Source organism: Chelonoidis abingdonii, chromosome 5 (assembly GCF_003597395.2).
Source record: "Chelonoidis abingdonii isolate Lonesome George chromosome 5, CheloAbing_2.0, whole genome shotgun sequence".
NCBI classification, from domain to species: Eukaryota; Metazoa; Chordata; order Testudines; family Testudinidae; genus Chelonoidis; species Chelonoidis abingdonii.
The window spans coordinates 102,224,053-102,238,736 of record NC_133773.1 but is presented as its reverse complement, the minus strand read 5'-3'; the positions used below and the strand labels follow the sequence as shown (position 1 = coordinate 102,238,736).

At 44.3% G+C, this 14,684-nt stretch overlaps 1 protein-coding gene across 1 annotated transcript in view; it reads right to left on the bottom strand.

Annotated features, from left to right (window-relative positions):
* The window catches only part of RELL1 (RELT like 1), a 48,799-nt gene extending 46,270 nt beyond the window's left edge, over positions 1-2,529 (bottom strand). The window contains exon 1 of the mRNA XM_075066752.1: positions 2,407-2,529. Within this exon, the coding sequence (XP_074922853.1) occupies positions 2,407-2,491 (85 nt within the window). The 5' untranslated portion in view covers positions 2,492-2,529. The remainder of the gene's footprint in view (positions 1-2,406) is intronic.
* Between the last annotated feature and the right edge of the window lie 12,155 nt (positions 2,530-14,684).

Sequence of the window (14,684 nt, the reverse complement as noted above, 5' to 3'; positions counted from 1 at the left end):
TGCCCACTAAGGCTTGAGAGCACAGATGGTGGGTATCATCTCCAAACAGCAGGCATGACTCCACCCACACTCTGCCCTCAGACTCCTCCTCCTGCTTCCACTCAGCACAGCTCCAGGATGGGGCCCCACCAGCCACCCTCCCAGAGCTCCGGGGGAGGCTGGAACACTAGTCTAGGACAGGGGCTGGCAGCTGCTGTGGGAGTGGCTCTGGGCTTCGTTGGGGGGAGGAGAGCACATGACACAGAAGGGAAGGCTGAGAGGTCTGAGCGGCTGAACCACAACATCCATGCTGTTGTTTTTTGTGTGCTAACTTGAGCCCCACTAGTGACAGCTGATTTACCTGGGCTGGGAGGTTTTCTCCTAGCTACAGTGTAGACCAGGGTCAGCAACCTGCGGCACCCAAGCTGATTTACTGTGGCAGGCTGCTGCTGGCCCGGGGTCCCAGCCACTGGCCCGGGGTCCCAGCCACTGGCCCTGCTCGGCCCACTGCCAGCCCGGATGGACAGAACCCCAGGCCAGCAGCGGGCTGAATCACTCAGCCCATTGCCAGCCTGGGTCCCAGCCATCTGTCCACTTAGCCCGCTGGCAGTCTGGGATTCCATCCGCCAGCCCCTGTAAATGTACAGTGTATTACTGGCATGTGAAACCTTAAATTACCGTGAATAGATGAAGACTTGGCACACCACTTCTGCAAGGCTGCCAATCCCTGGTGTAAACATACCTTTAGTTGCAGCTTCTCCAGCAGAAGCCATAGTGCCAATAAAGATAGGCTGTTTTTACCACTATATCCCCCAACCCAGCTGCACCATTTGGAAATGACAGATCTGCAAAATCACAGTGTAGAAAGCCTTGGAGCAATGCTTAATATCACACTCTGGTGTTTGCTTAGGTTAACCCTTCCCCAGTAAACTCAAATTTTCAAATTAAACAAGCCAATCCTTTGGACTGACTAACTCCACTTGACAAGACTATTCAAAAAGATAGTTAATTTTAAAGTCACACTATAAACAAGGATCTTTACCTATAATTCTGGACACAACCTTAAAAATTAATTAATTTTTTAAAACCAAATTTACATGTCACTTATTATACTCCAATTACTTTCTGCATTTCTTGTCTTGGACAATAAAAAGCAATAAAGTCAGTTTCCACTTTTAGTTTATTAGTACTGCAATGTTTGGCCTGAAATCCATGCAGAGGAATGTTCCTTTAAAAACAACTGTTTTCATTGAAATGTCTTTGTAATGTGAATTACCTACAGAGTTCTCATGAATTATAAAAATTCAATTGCTAAACTTTAAATTTTGAACCAAATTTAAGTTGACAGCATCCCTTCAAATAGATCAATCTTCTGTTTCAGGGACCACTTGATCTCCCCCAAGCAGCAACAGGAAGCCTTTGAAGAGAAGTCATCTGCCTTGAATGTATGTAACTGACTTAATTTTGGACCCAAGTTTAAAACAGACATGCTAAATTCATATAAGAAATGCAAAAAACAAGCCATGAAACCAATATTTTAGAAGTCTGTTTTAGCAAAAATTAGGCAACCTACACCATGAGGTTAACTTGAAAAGCCAAGAACTTTCTTGCTACAGCTTTGAAACACTGCAGGGACCCCACTACCCCTAGCTGTGCCTCTAGTTATGAGATATTACACAAGAAAAAGGAGGGAGGCTATTCCAACTATTAAAAAAGTAATGCTGCCTAGAGAAAGGACAACTGCTGGGAACGGGGGAGGAAATACCCAGACCGAGCTCTGCTTCTCCTCACCCACCTCGGAGACTACATAATACAACTCAACTCCTCAAAAAGTGCCTGTGGCCCCAGCCTGGCGCTCTCACCTCGGGCAGAGATTAGGAGACTCCGGAGACAGCGCTTCCCAGTAACAAGCGGCTGCACTGGGCTACCACCCGGAAGGACCCGGGTCGCCCCCAGAGCTCCGGCTGCCTCTGCTCCCCGCAGGGTGTGCCCAGGCAGGCAGGTAGTGGCGAGTGAGCCGGCCCCCAAGGAAGTCAGAGCTCAGCGAGAGGAAGGAAGCGAGGCAGAGGAGGGCGCTGCGCTAGGGGAGCCGGGGAAAGTAAGGAGCAGGGCCCGGGAGATCTGGGCTGGGACAAGGACCGAGCGAGGCTCTGGGGCGGCCCGCGGGGGATGCCCACCAAGGAACGCTGCCCGCTCAGGGGGAAGGGCCCCGGGGCCACACACACCGGGGTGCTCGGCGGGACTCAGGGTGCAGCACAGGGGGGGCCGCAGCCGGGGGAGGCGAAGGCAGGGGCGGTGAGGGGCCCTGCGGCGGGCGGGAAGCGGGTGCTCGGGGGTCAGCCCGGCGGGCGGCGGCTCCAGTCCCGGCCCTATGTTCATTCTCCAACGGAACTGCGTGCAGCGCAAGCAAACAACGGAGTCACCCACCGAGGTCGGAGCGGTTCCCCTGGGCGGCCGCCGCGTCCTGCGTCGGGGGAGCCGGGGAGACCCCCGCCGATTCCCACGGAGCCATCCCTGATCCCAGCTGCTGCAGCGCCCGCTTCACTCCCGCGCAACACTGAGCATGCCCGAGAGCCGCTGAGCTCCGCCCCGCGCCTTGGGGCTGCTCGGGGGAGGGAAGGAGGCCGGCTCCAGGGGTTTTACTGCCCCAAGCAGCCAAAAATTAAAAAAAACCGATAATTCAGCGGGAGGGAGAGCGAGGAACTCTCCACTGAATTGCCACAGAATACCTGGCTGTGCTGCCCCTCTCTGGAGTGACCGCCCTAAGCACCTGCTTGCTAAGCTGGTTCCTAAAGCTGGCCCTGCCTAGAAGGGGCAAAGCCTGTAGTGGGATAAATGATGCAGAGGGACGGTGCAGAGAGAGGCGCCACGGGCTTGTGCCCCTGCTGGAGGGGCTCCTCGGTGAGCCCTCCAGCCTTGGGCAAGGTCACGGGTTTATACCCTGTGATCCAGCCTAACGCTTACTTAATCTCGCTCAGAAAGCAAAAGTACCTGGCGGCTAGAAAGTTGATGTAGTGACTGTCCCATGGCTCTCAGCCAGTTCCATCACTGCAAGGAAGCAAGTGTAATAAAATATAAATAGCTGTATTCCTCCTGCTCCTGCCAAAGGCATATTGGGGACACAAAAGCGGGGGAAGCTGGCCAGCCTAAAGAATAAGAGGTCAGGTAAAGACAAATGTTTCCCCCTCCTCGTGTGTGTCCCATATTTACACATAGTAAGAAGTAAATTCACAAAGGTTACCCAAACATTTTGCTAGGATTACCCACCACATTTAGAGCCTGAGTCTTCAAGAGGCTCAACAGAGCTCTTGGAAGTATTGGGCTCTTGTCATAAACAGATAGCTAAGGGTTAATGTTTCTTTCACCTGTAAAGGGTTAACAAAGGGAACCAAACACTTGACCAGAGAACCAATCAGGAAACAAGATTTTTAAAACCTCAGGGAGGGAATGTTTGGGTCTGAGTCTTTTGTCTGTCTCTCGGCTATGAGAGGGATCTTTCTATCTTCAAGCTTCTAATCTTCAGTTTCTAAGTTGTGAGTACAAAGGTAGAAAGACAATAGGTTTTTATATTGTTTTTTTGTATTTACATGTGTGTAGTTGCTGGGATGTTTAAATTGTATTTCTTTTTGAATAAGGCTGTTTATTCATATTTTTCTTTTAAGCAATTGACCCTGTATATTGTTATCTTGATACAGAGAGCATTTTTATGTCTTTTCTTTCTTTTTATATAAAGCTTTTCTTTTTAAAACCTGTTGGATTTTCTTTTCTAAGTGAGGCTCTAGGGGATAGAAATCCCTGTGCCAGGATTACGGTCTCTCTCAGGGAAAGACTGGGAGGGGGAAAAAGAAGGAGGGGGGAAGGTAAATTGCCCTCTCTGTTTTGTAATTCAAGGAGTTTAAGTACAGTAATCTTCCAGGATAACCCACGGAGGGGAAGCCTGGGGAGGAAGTAAAGAGAAGACAAGGGGAGGGGGGTTATTTCCCTTTGTGATAAGACTCAGGGCATCTGAGTCTTGGGGTCCCCCAGGGAAGGTTTTGGGGAGACCAGAGTGAGCCAAACACTGGAATTTTTGGCTGGTGGCAGCGCTATCAGATCCAAGCTGGTAATTAAGCTTGGAGGTTTCATGCTAGCATCTTAGTTTCTGAACTCTAAGGTTCAAATCTGAGTAGGAAGCTATGATAGCTCTATGTGGCTTGATTGACTAAACAGAATATTCCTTATCCAGGGCTCTAGCCACATGTACCTGTGGAATCTGTAAAGTGTGGCCTTTTGAATAAAATTTGAAATATGATTGAAAGAAATTTCATTTGCTTCTGATTAATAAAAGGTCTTTTTTTAAGATGACACACTGTTTTTTAAGAAAATTGTGTTTGGCTGTAGGCATGATGAATTTTGCCCACAAAGGAATATGTTTCAGAATTTGTTAGCCCTTTACACCTTTTCATTTTTTGTTATAATTATAGTAAATAGCGGAAGTACTGGAATGAGAGCTTTATATAAAAAACAGACATTTGGCCAAATCCTGCTTGCTTGCAGTTTATGCCAGTGCTGAATGATTCAATGCAGGCTGGTATGGGGTACCTAAAAACCCTTGCATTGATCCACTTGAACTACACAGGGACAAAGTTAGGGTGGAGGGGAGTTTGTGTTACAAAGACAATAAGATGCTGGAGGGAAACAAAAGTATGTGTAAGAATGCTGAAACATTAAATAACCTGCACACAGTGAGAGAGAGTTTCTCCCTGCCCACTGTTAATTATAATCTGGCATATGCTTTGAAGCATATATATCTTTTACCATTCAGTTGAGTTTTTATGTTATTAATGTATTTTAAAAACTTCTAACTGTTGTAACTCCTGCTTTTTCCATTAGTTTGAGATGGTGGAGCATCACAAATGGCAAGGAGCAGGGCCAAAGAGCTGAGTGTTAGTCTCTTATGGCTTTCTTTTTTACCAGCTCCTCACAGAAAATTGTTGATATTAGCTGGCTGAACTTCCTTCTTTGAGGTGATTGTCAAAAATAGGACTTAGAAGTATGTAGACAGTGTGGTTTTGTGGAATGGAGAGGCAAGAGAAAATGTTTTTTATCTGTGCTTTGACTCACTTTGACTGTATCTTGCACGTCAGTTATGGGCTGTTTTTAGAAATGCTTAGACTTTGCAGCTCCTGTGCACTTCAGTGGAAGTTGTGGGTGTTTAGCTCTTCTGAAAATCTAACTATTCAATTTCTCTGTACCTTCGTTGCCTTCATCTGGAAAATGCAGATACACTTACCTATGACTCTTGGGATTCAATCTAGACCATTGAGGGGCTGTGTCATCCATGCCCTGCAGCTGGGTTGCCTCACAATGCCTTGATGCTGTAGCTCCAACATGGACCACTCACAAGCAGCCTTCCAGCACATAAGCCACACTCTGGCTTCCACCAACCTTAGTTCCACATGCAGAATGACTTCTACACATCCCCCATCCTGGAATTTCACACACACTTTGCAACATTGGATTAATTCTGAGTAAAGAACAAAAATTACAATGTGATAGGTTTTAAATGAGTATAAGTATTAGAGCATTAAAGTCAGAAACAGTTACAAGAAAAATAAAGATAAATTGCTTCCTAAAACTTTACAAATTAAGATTAGTTTAAGGTAAAATTCTTACCACATGCTTTCAACTGCGTTACTGAACAATCATCAAGTCAGGATCAATCCCAAAGTCAAAAAAATGGATTCCTTTGTCTTCTTAGGTGGAAAACAGATGGACAGGGAGAGAGAACTTGTGTTTTTGCCCCTTACTTTTATAGTTCAGTCACCCTTTGAAATGCATTTCCTTGAGAGGGACCCCTAGATAAAGTTATTTTCAGCTCAAAGCAAGGAGTCTTGTGGCAGGGAGAGGGGAGGAGAGTTCATGCTGTTGATTGCCAAAATCAAATTTGTTTGTTCCTGTCCCCTTCCTTTGCAAAAAATAGGTGATGGCCCATCAGTTTTTGACACCTGGTTGAGGCATCAACTTGCCCTTTATCTCTGAGAAACAGGTGAACCCACTCCCCAGACTTGTCTGGCAAATACACTTCAGTCTTGATTTCAACTTATGTTCAGAACTCTACAGATAATATTACAATATATTTTACCTTGATATTATTGACCAGCAAGTTATTAGTTTTCAAATTATACCTTACAAGGCATATTTTGTAGAAAGATAGCGTGTAGGGTGGAAAACATGGGTGTATGCTGTCACACTACCATGATTACTTCTCCAAGTTGGTGTGTGACTGTCAATAAATGTTTGTGAATTCATTGGAGGGAAAGTGTATGCAAGTGAGTGTTAATATTTTATTTAGGGCTGTTCCTTTGTCTACTCTAACACAACTGTAGAATCCATTGAAAGTGTTAGGCATGCAGCTGTCATATTCATATCAGAAGACAAGAACACATACTGAACCCTCCTGTCCAGGCCTTTAACAGGATATGTTCAAAGGTCTAATTCTAGACACATGAACAGTGCTGCTCCTTGGTGGCTACTATACTACTAAGTACGAGGAATTTGAAGGGTGTTTTTTAGTTTTACCTGGACCCTACATCAAGTAAAGAAATTAAACCCAACCCCTACTATGAGTTTTGTTTTGTTTTTTTAAAATGTCACCTGGAGCCAACATACAGGATCAAGGCTCCTGCCTTGTGGCAGTCCGCTCCTGAAAGCGGGGTTAATTTGTTTCTCATTTCTCCTTCAGACAATTAGAACAAAGAAGAGAGGGGGGAGGGAGTTTGTTTCTTTTTGATAGGCTGAGGAAAGATTCTAATCTCCTGTCTTCCAAGGGGGCTCTTGGAAGCAGACTACCCATAATGCATTGCAGCCTAGTTAATTCCCTATCTCCATCCCAGACTCCAGCCCTAAATCCTCTCCTGGGATTACAGCTTTTTGCACTGGCTGGGAAGATCACCTGTACACAGCTAGTTCATGGTGCCATTTCCATCTCCTTTGAGGTTGCTTTAGGGGGCCAGACCAGTGTAAGTGGGCCTTGGCATAAAAGAGAATTTAGTGTGAGTAACTATGAGTCAGTGCTGCTGCTGAAGGTAAATCCCCATGGCAAATAGGATTTGGAATAGGACAGCACTCCCACCACCATCCCTGCAAGTCTTCAGAGGGTTGGGGTTCTGTGGGTTTGAGGCATGAGGAGGAGAGCATCAAGCAACAGATTGGTTACTCTCCTCTGCCTCATACCATGTACATGGACGGGCAGGTTTTCTGCACAGAAATCTGTCTGAGTTAATAAGTCAACAATAGAATAGCTTCTGCAGGCTGTATGGTGCCAGGGAATCTGAATTGTTAGGGAGACCATGAAGCCATCCAGAATTCTATGCAAACTGGCTTCAGGTTAATGGAACACAGGGTCTTGGGACCAGAACCAGCGCTAGGGTTTCTGGTGCCCTAGGCGCCGGGACATTTCGCTTCCCTGCGCGCAGGTCTTGCGGTTCCAGCGGAGCTGCCGCAGGCATGCCTGCGGCAGGTCCACTGGAGCCATGGCTCCCTGACCCCTGGGGGGGGGCGCCCTGGGCTGCCGCGCGGCGGCAGCTCTGACCCTGGCGGGGGCGCCCCGGGCTGCCCGGTCGCGGCGGTGGCTGTTCCCTGACCCCGGGGGGCGCCCTGGGCTGCAGGGTCGCGGCGCTGGCGGCTCCCTGACCCTAGGGGCGGGGGACGCCTGGGCTGCCGGGCCTGCGGCGGCGCGCACAGACTCAGGGGCACACTGACCCCAGCACCCTGACACGGGGACACCTTGGGCTGCAGGCAGCTGCTGCTGCCGGCAGCTCAGCCCCTCACGCAGCAGCGGCTGCCCATTTAAAATTTTTTGGGGGTGCTACTTTTGGCGCCCCCAAATCTTGGCACCTAGGCAACCGCCTAGTTCGCCTAAATGGTTGCACCAGCCCGCTTGGGACTGTGGCTTACCAGGATCCCTGGGGTTCGTAGGGGTATGGAGGTTGGAATCAATGGTCTTTTTGGAAGAAATGTTGTTGAAGTTTTCCTACACTTCCCCCTGAGTTTCTCCAAAGCAAAAGCATCTACTCATCTACCCATTGTATAGCTATACTCCTTAAGACCTAAAACTCTGATCCTACAGAGTTTGACTACATGTAGTGTATTGGAAACCAGCAAGGTATGTGAGAAACATTTACATGTAGAATTTAACCTTATACTAAACCCATACACTACAAGGCATTTAATGAGAATGTGAAGCATTGGGTACAATAAAAGCCAAACTCTTCCCTTCAAGATACCAATTGAACAGCTACATCTGCACTAGTTATAGGTGACAAATGGGCTTATATATTCATTACAGAGTTCTTTGAACTAATTGACAATATATAAATATGGTGAATGATCTACAGAGAAAAAACTAATTGTATATTAAGTAGAACAAATATTTGAATATTATATAGGTCACAGAGTATAAGATTCTGTGACATGTGATTCATACCTGCGGCATGTGGATATTTACTATAGAAAATCTCTAAGTTAGGTAGTTGATAACATGATGGCTTGGGTATATTTTCCAAAACTAGCCTCTTTATAATCTCTAATTTCATAGCAGTCTGGGAGAGTATGTTTTACAAAAATTGAGTAACAGTTGATAAATGTCAAATTGCCCATAATGAAGAACATAAGAATGGCCATACTGCATCAGACAAAAGGCCTATTTAGCCTAGTATCCTGTCTTCCTCCAACAGTGGCCAATGCCAGGTGCTTCAAAGGAATGTGATTCATTAATCCATCCCCTGTCACCCATTGCCAGTGTCTGGCAAACAGGCTAGGGACACTATCCCTGCCCATCCTGGCTAATAGCTATTGATGGACCTATCCTCCATTTATTTATCTAGTTCTTTTTTTTAACGCTGTTATAGTCTTGGCCTTCACAACATCCTCTGGCAAAGAGTTCCACAGGTTGACCGCATTGCAAGAAGAACTACTTCCTTTTGTCTGTTTTAAACTTGCTGCCTATTAATTTCATTTGGTGTCCCCTAGTTCTTATGTTATGAAATTAAAATGCACCATGTGGATCAGAATTGCATTTGAGGTTTCAGTGTCTTCATTGTGGTTTATTTTGAAGTATTTCCATCAGAGTCTCATTTACCAATATTTTTAATATAAAACTTTGGCGACTTATTTATAATACATCACTAAAGTTAATAGGTTTATATAGTCATTGTCATCTCAAAGATCTTTACAAATTTAAACAGATGTGTCAACTTTATGTAAGGATCACATCACCAAACATTGTAATGTAGCCTCCTCGGAGGTGAGATACAGGAGTGCAGCAACATTTCACAATAGCATAGAAAGGAAGTGAAGAGAAATACTGTCACATATCAAACCTGTAAGGGGAATTGAGATAGGCAGAATGTAGTTTCCTACATTACCTTTGCAAAATATACCATGGGAACCTTAGTGACTAAAAGTATTCATGACCATAATTTGGCATCTCATGAAGGTAACATTTATAAATTAAGACTTATATACACACGCATTCTGTGTCGGTTCCCTTCACACACACAATCTATCTAGAGTGGGTGTCCCCAAACATCTTCTGAAATTTGGGATGAAGGAAATCTTCAGCTGTCCCTTCTCTGACAATCATCACTCTGTCCCACTCATGCACTGTGCCTAGGGTTCATATCTATCTCATTTTGCATATTTTTTGCAACTGAATCCCAGTTTAGATAGTTTTCAAAGAAGGCAAACTCATACATAGGCATAGTTTACAGATTTTTTGCACTTCTGCTTCTGAAATTGGCCTTACATATTTACATGATATAAAACCAAGTCAGAGTCTTATATGAAAGCAGTCATTTTAAATTCATAATGCTGCCCAAACACATTACTCTTAAAAAATGTTATGCACAAACTTAATTTGTTGAATTTCCTTTTACTCATTTTTGAATACATGCAATACAATAGTTTGTTTAAAAACCAACAATGTGATTGTTATAAAACTACTTGCATTTATTTCCATATTACCTTCCTTGAACAATTTGTCCATCTAGTTCAGTTAATGATTTCAGCCATTTCCACAGAAATATGCTCCGCTAGCATTGATCCATCAGACCTCTTCCTTCTTCCTCCTCTCAGCTCATAATCAGCCAATCTGCTTTCTTTTTCAGGTTTTTGGTCATGAAGAAAGGACCACTGTTATGACATTTTAAAAGAATCATGTAGAACAGTAATAAATGCTTATGTTTGAAAATATAACATGCTGGAAAACCATGATTCTGGGAATCATAGCAGAGAGCCAACTTTTTAACAGTTGAACAGTTCAAAACAATATATATTTTTATACATATATAAAAATCTACTGTGCTCCAGTTGACTACATTTAGGGTCTTTATCAGCTGTCCATCATTGTAGTATTCAAGCACTAGCAGCTGCACCTACTCTTATCTCAGAGACCTATGACATTCTTTATAAACACACATATTAACAAGTGTCTCAGTCATGACCAGAAAAATGAAGCGTTAACTTTGTACTTAAGGAACATTTACTTTCTTTCTTTTCCATTCTTGTCTGGTTCTAGTGACAAGAGTACAATTTGACATATCATTTAGGCTTTCATTTTCATTATCTGAAAAGGAAGCTGTTTCTACATCACATACATCTATAGTTGAAGAATGTCATGTCAAACTTCAACACATCTTTTATGACAGCTTGTTAGAGGCCTAGTGCTATATTTCCAACAGTTGCTCCTAAATATACTGAGATTTTAATGTTATTCTTTTAACCTTCAGCATTTCAATAATTTGTTGTCAGCAACACACTATCACCTTTTTCATCTAAGCCACTATAAACAAAACTATGATGTAAGCTTGGGACTATTTGTTATCCTTATGATCTAACAAAAAGCTAAGGCAATAGAGCTTTATCCGAAACATAGACAAGTAAATGATTAACTTACCTTTCCTCATTTATGAATGTAATGACACAAAGCAGGAGGTAAGTTTGCTTCAAGTTTAACAGCAGGTATATGATGTTTGCAGTTTTGACTCATGCACAGAAGGAATGCAGTTTTATTATGAGCAGACACCCATATTTCTGTAACAAATACGATATAGCATAGGCGTTGTAAGATTTTTGGCTTGATTTATAAACAGTCATAATATAATTTGGGGATTTTTAGCTTAATAATAGTCTAGTAGGAGTTTGCATCCAATTAGGAACTGAAGATCATTCTATAGGTCATTGGAAAAGCAGTTTCCGATAAATATGCAATAAAAAACAGTGCTTGAATCGCTGACATTTGACTTATGTACTGTATCAGCCAGAGTTATAGATCGAGTTCAAGGAGTGGAAAACTGTGTTATATGTCATTGGATAAGTTAAATTCTCCTCTAGATTTGCAATAAAATCTTGGCTTTTCAGATCACCTTCGTGTCATGATAATTTAGGCATTCTTCAAATGGATAGCTTCATTTATATTAAAAAGATTGCCTAAATGGTCTTTGACCTTGCCAATTCTTTCAGTTCTTCGTGTTTTATGCAAGAGGGGAAATTAGAAGGGTAAGCATTTTCTCATCTACATGCACTTTAAGGAGGTAGAAAGTTATGAATCTTTTCACAAATTAACATTACTGCTTGGTTCTGCATTTTTCTTTAAATTATCACTGCTACAGTCGGTTTCTTCAGCTCCTCTTGCTCTCCACTCAAAAAACGTTAACTAACTTTTGCAATGAGAATTTTACTTCAGTTTAATTTTGCTTCTCTGTCGTACAAGGTGCTGGTACACTGTACTGATATGTACCACTTCACTCCAAACCCTGGACTTGGCTGTTGTAGGGGATGATACAAGGGGATCATAGAGGATGATACAAGTACAGTCCTATTTCTAGATTAATGTATTACTACATTTACAACATGAATAAACCAAATGAATTTAATTTAAAATACATTTTCTTATTTTTTGTGAAGTGTAGAGAGGGTTCATCAGGGCTCATCCCTCTCTGGGGGGCAGGGAACCACACTGCCTCCCTTAGTCCCTGCACTGACTCCTGGGGAATCACTCAAGCCATCCAGCAGGGGCTGAGCAAACACAGGTAACAGCAGTTAACAAGCCCAGGCCCTGGGTCAGAGTGGGGCAGCAAGGAGTTCAAGGCTCAGACCTTCAGGCAGGGGCTGAGCAAACACAGGTGTTGGTGTCAGTAGGCATAAATCTAGGTAACTCGGGAAAACGGAAGACCACGAATGTCGATAAAGCCCTCCTGCTCAGGCCTCAATGAACCATTGTTCCTCCATGTTTAACACTTTGTGTAACCTAGTGTAACCGAATGTGTTAATAGCTGTAAAATGTAATGTCAGCCGGTTAGTTTTTGATTGTTCCTGCTGTAATACACTGGAGCTAATTGAAGCAAGTTTCAAGGCCAACTCTTAGGCCGTGTCTAACACTACGCCGTTAAATACGATTTTAAACAGCGTTAAATCGATTAACCGCTGCACCGTCACCACATAAACTGCTTCGTAAATCGTTTAAAGGGATCTTTAATCGATTTCTGACTCCTTCCAACGAGAGGAGTAACCTTAAATCGATCATTCTTAATTCGGATAATGTTAGTGTGGAACGGAAATTGACGTTATTGTCCTCACGGGAGGTAGTCCCACAGTGCACACTGCCGCCTTCTGGTCAGCAATCAAAACTCAGAGGCATGGCCAGGAGAACAGGAAAGCCCCGCGAAACTTTTGAATTCATTTCCTGTTTGGCCACGTGGAGCTCTGATCACACAGGTGACACGGCAGAGCTCATCAGCACAGGTAACAATGCAGTCTACTGAGAATCGAAAAAGAGCACTCAGCATGGACCGCCAAGAGGTTACTGGAATCTGATCAGCTATATGGGGAGAGCATTCAGTGCTAACAGAACTCATTTGAAAAGCGAAATGAACAAATATTTGAAAGAATTTCACAAGTCTATGATGGGAAAAGGCCACCGCAGGGACTCAGTGCAGTGCAGAGAAAAGTTAAGGACTCAGACAGTCATACCAGAAAACCAGACAAGCAAACGGAAGGTTGGATCAGGGCTGGAAACATACGCTTCTATGCTGAGGTGCATAGCAATTTTAGGGCTGCGCAATCCAGTACCCACCCCCTGGCGTGGATTCAGGATGTCGGGGTTGTAAATATCAACATGGCCTGGGATTCTGCGGGGGGGGAAGATGGGGAGAACCTTGCTGAGAGCACACAGCACTCCATTAAGCCCAAACAGTCAAGAGCTTTTTGTGACCCAGAATTACCCCTCCCAGCCCAGCCCAAGCCACTAGCCCAGGACAGTGAAGCCGTGGAACGACTCTGTTGAGTTGACCTTTGTAAATATCAAACATGGTTAAAACAAGCGTTTTTTAATATTGATTTGCCAGCAGGCTTGTGGGTTTGGGATGGCATTCGCAGCCATAAGTTACAGGAAAATTTTCGTTAACATATCTGGGATGGGAGCAAAATCCTCCAAAGAAATCCACCCCCATGAATTGATCTTGGAGGTACTCAAAAAGCCTTGCAGAGATTTTTCTGGGCAAGGCGGCCTTATCGGTCCCCCATTGTAGGACACTTTCCACGCCATGCATGTAGCAAGTAATTCTGGAATCAATTGCTTCACAAAGCACAGCTGCGTAAGCTCCGGGTGATTGCTGGCATTCAAGAAACCATACGTTCTGCATCTTTGCGCTGTTATTCTCAGCAGAGTTATATCATTCATTGTAACCGGTTGAAATTCCCCTCTAGGAATTTTAATTTAATTTAGGGGGCATACATGGTGATTTTCCTCTGGCTGCTACTTCATCCTTCCTTGCAGTTAGCAAGGTGGGGAGGGGAGGAAAGCTAGCGGCTGAGCTTCAGCGTTTGCGTAGCAGGAAAAATCTTCCAGCTACCAGCCACGCGGTGGAGGGGGGGAAGGAAGGAGGGAGATGATACAGTGATCTTACATGATATCACCATGCGGTGGGGGAGAGGGGAAAGAGGGGGGGTTGGGGTCTGCTGGTTCTCTTAAACAGGAACAAGGCATAATAGGTCATTGTGGTATATAACCTGGAGAAGTCCAAACATAAAGCGTTCCCATGGCCACATGGAAGCTGAATTATGATGCCTGACCTGCGTCTGTGAGATCTGCGAACACCAGAGCCCACAGGCCACTCAGTATTAAATGATGCAAAATGCGACCTCGTAGTGAAATCACATGTGGCTATGGTAAGGTGGATAGCTGTTACACTCATGAAAGAAGTACAAGCCATTGTTTCTGTAAAATGTATCGTTTTTCCATACTTCTCCTCTCCCTGTTTTCCCTCCCCATGCAGTCTGCATTTTCCGCCTCGCCTACCCCATCCCGAAGGTAGCCTCAGATAAGGCAGAGGAGGAAGGAGAACTCGGAGATGAATATGTCGTAGTAAGATCAGTGGAAGTAACCAGAATGACAGACTCATCAGAATGAGTGAGGATGTGATAGCAAATACAGGAAAGTGCCAGTTGAACGGAGGATAGGAGAGACGCTCGAGCCTGAGAGGTTGGCAGCAGGAAGATCAAGGTGTAGGCAGGAAGATCAGCAAGTGCGTGATGCGAACGCTGGAGCATGAGCTGCCTGATCAAACTGATATCCTCGACGCATGTGGATTCTTCAGGAAGAGCAGCGGGGTTTACAGAGTGCCACTGCAGGCCCATGCTTAACCACCTCAGTACTTCACAATGTT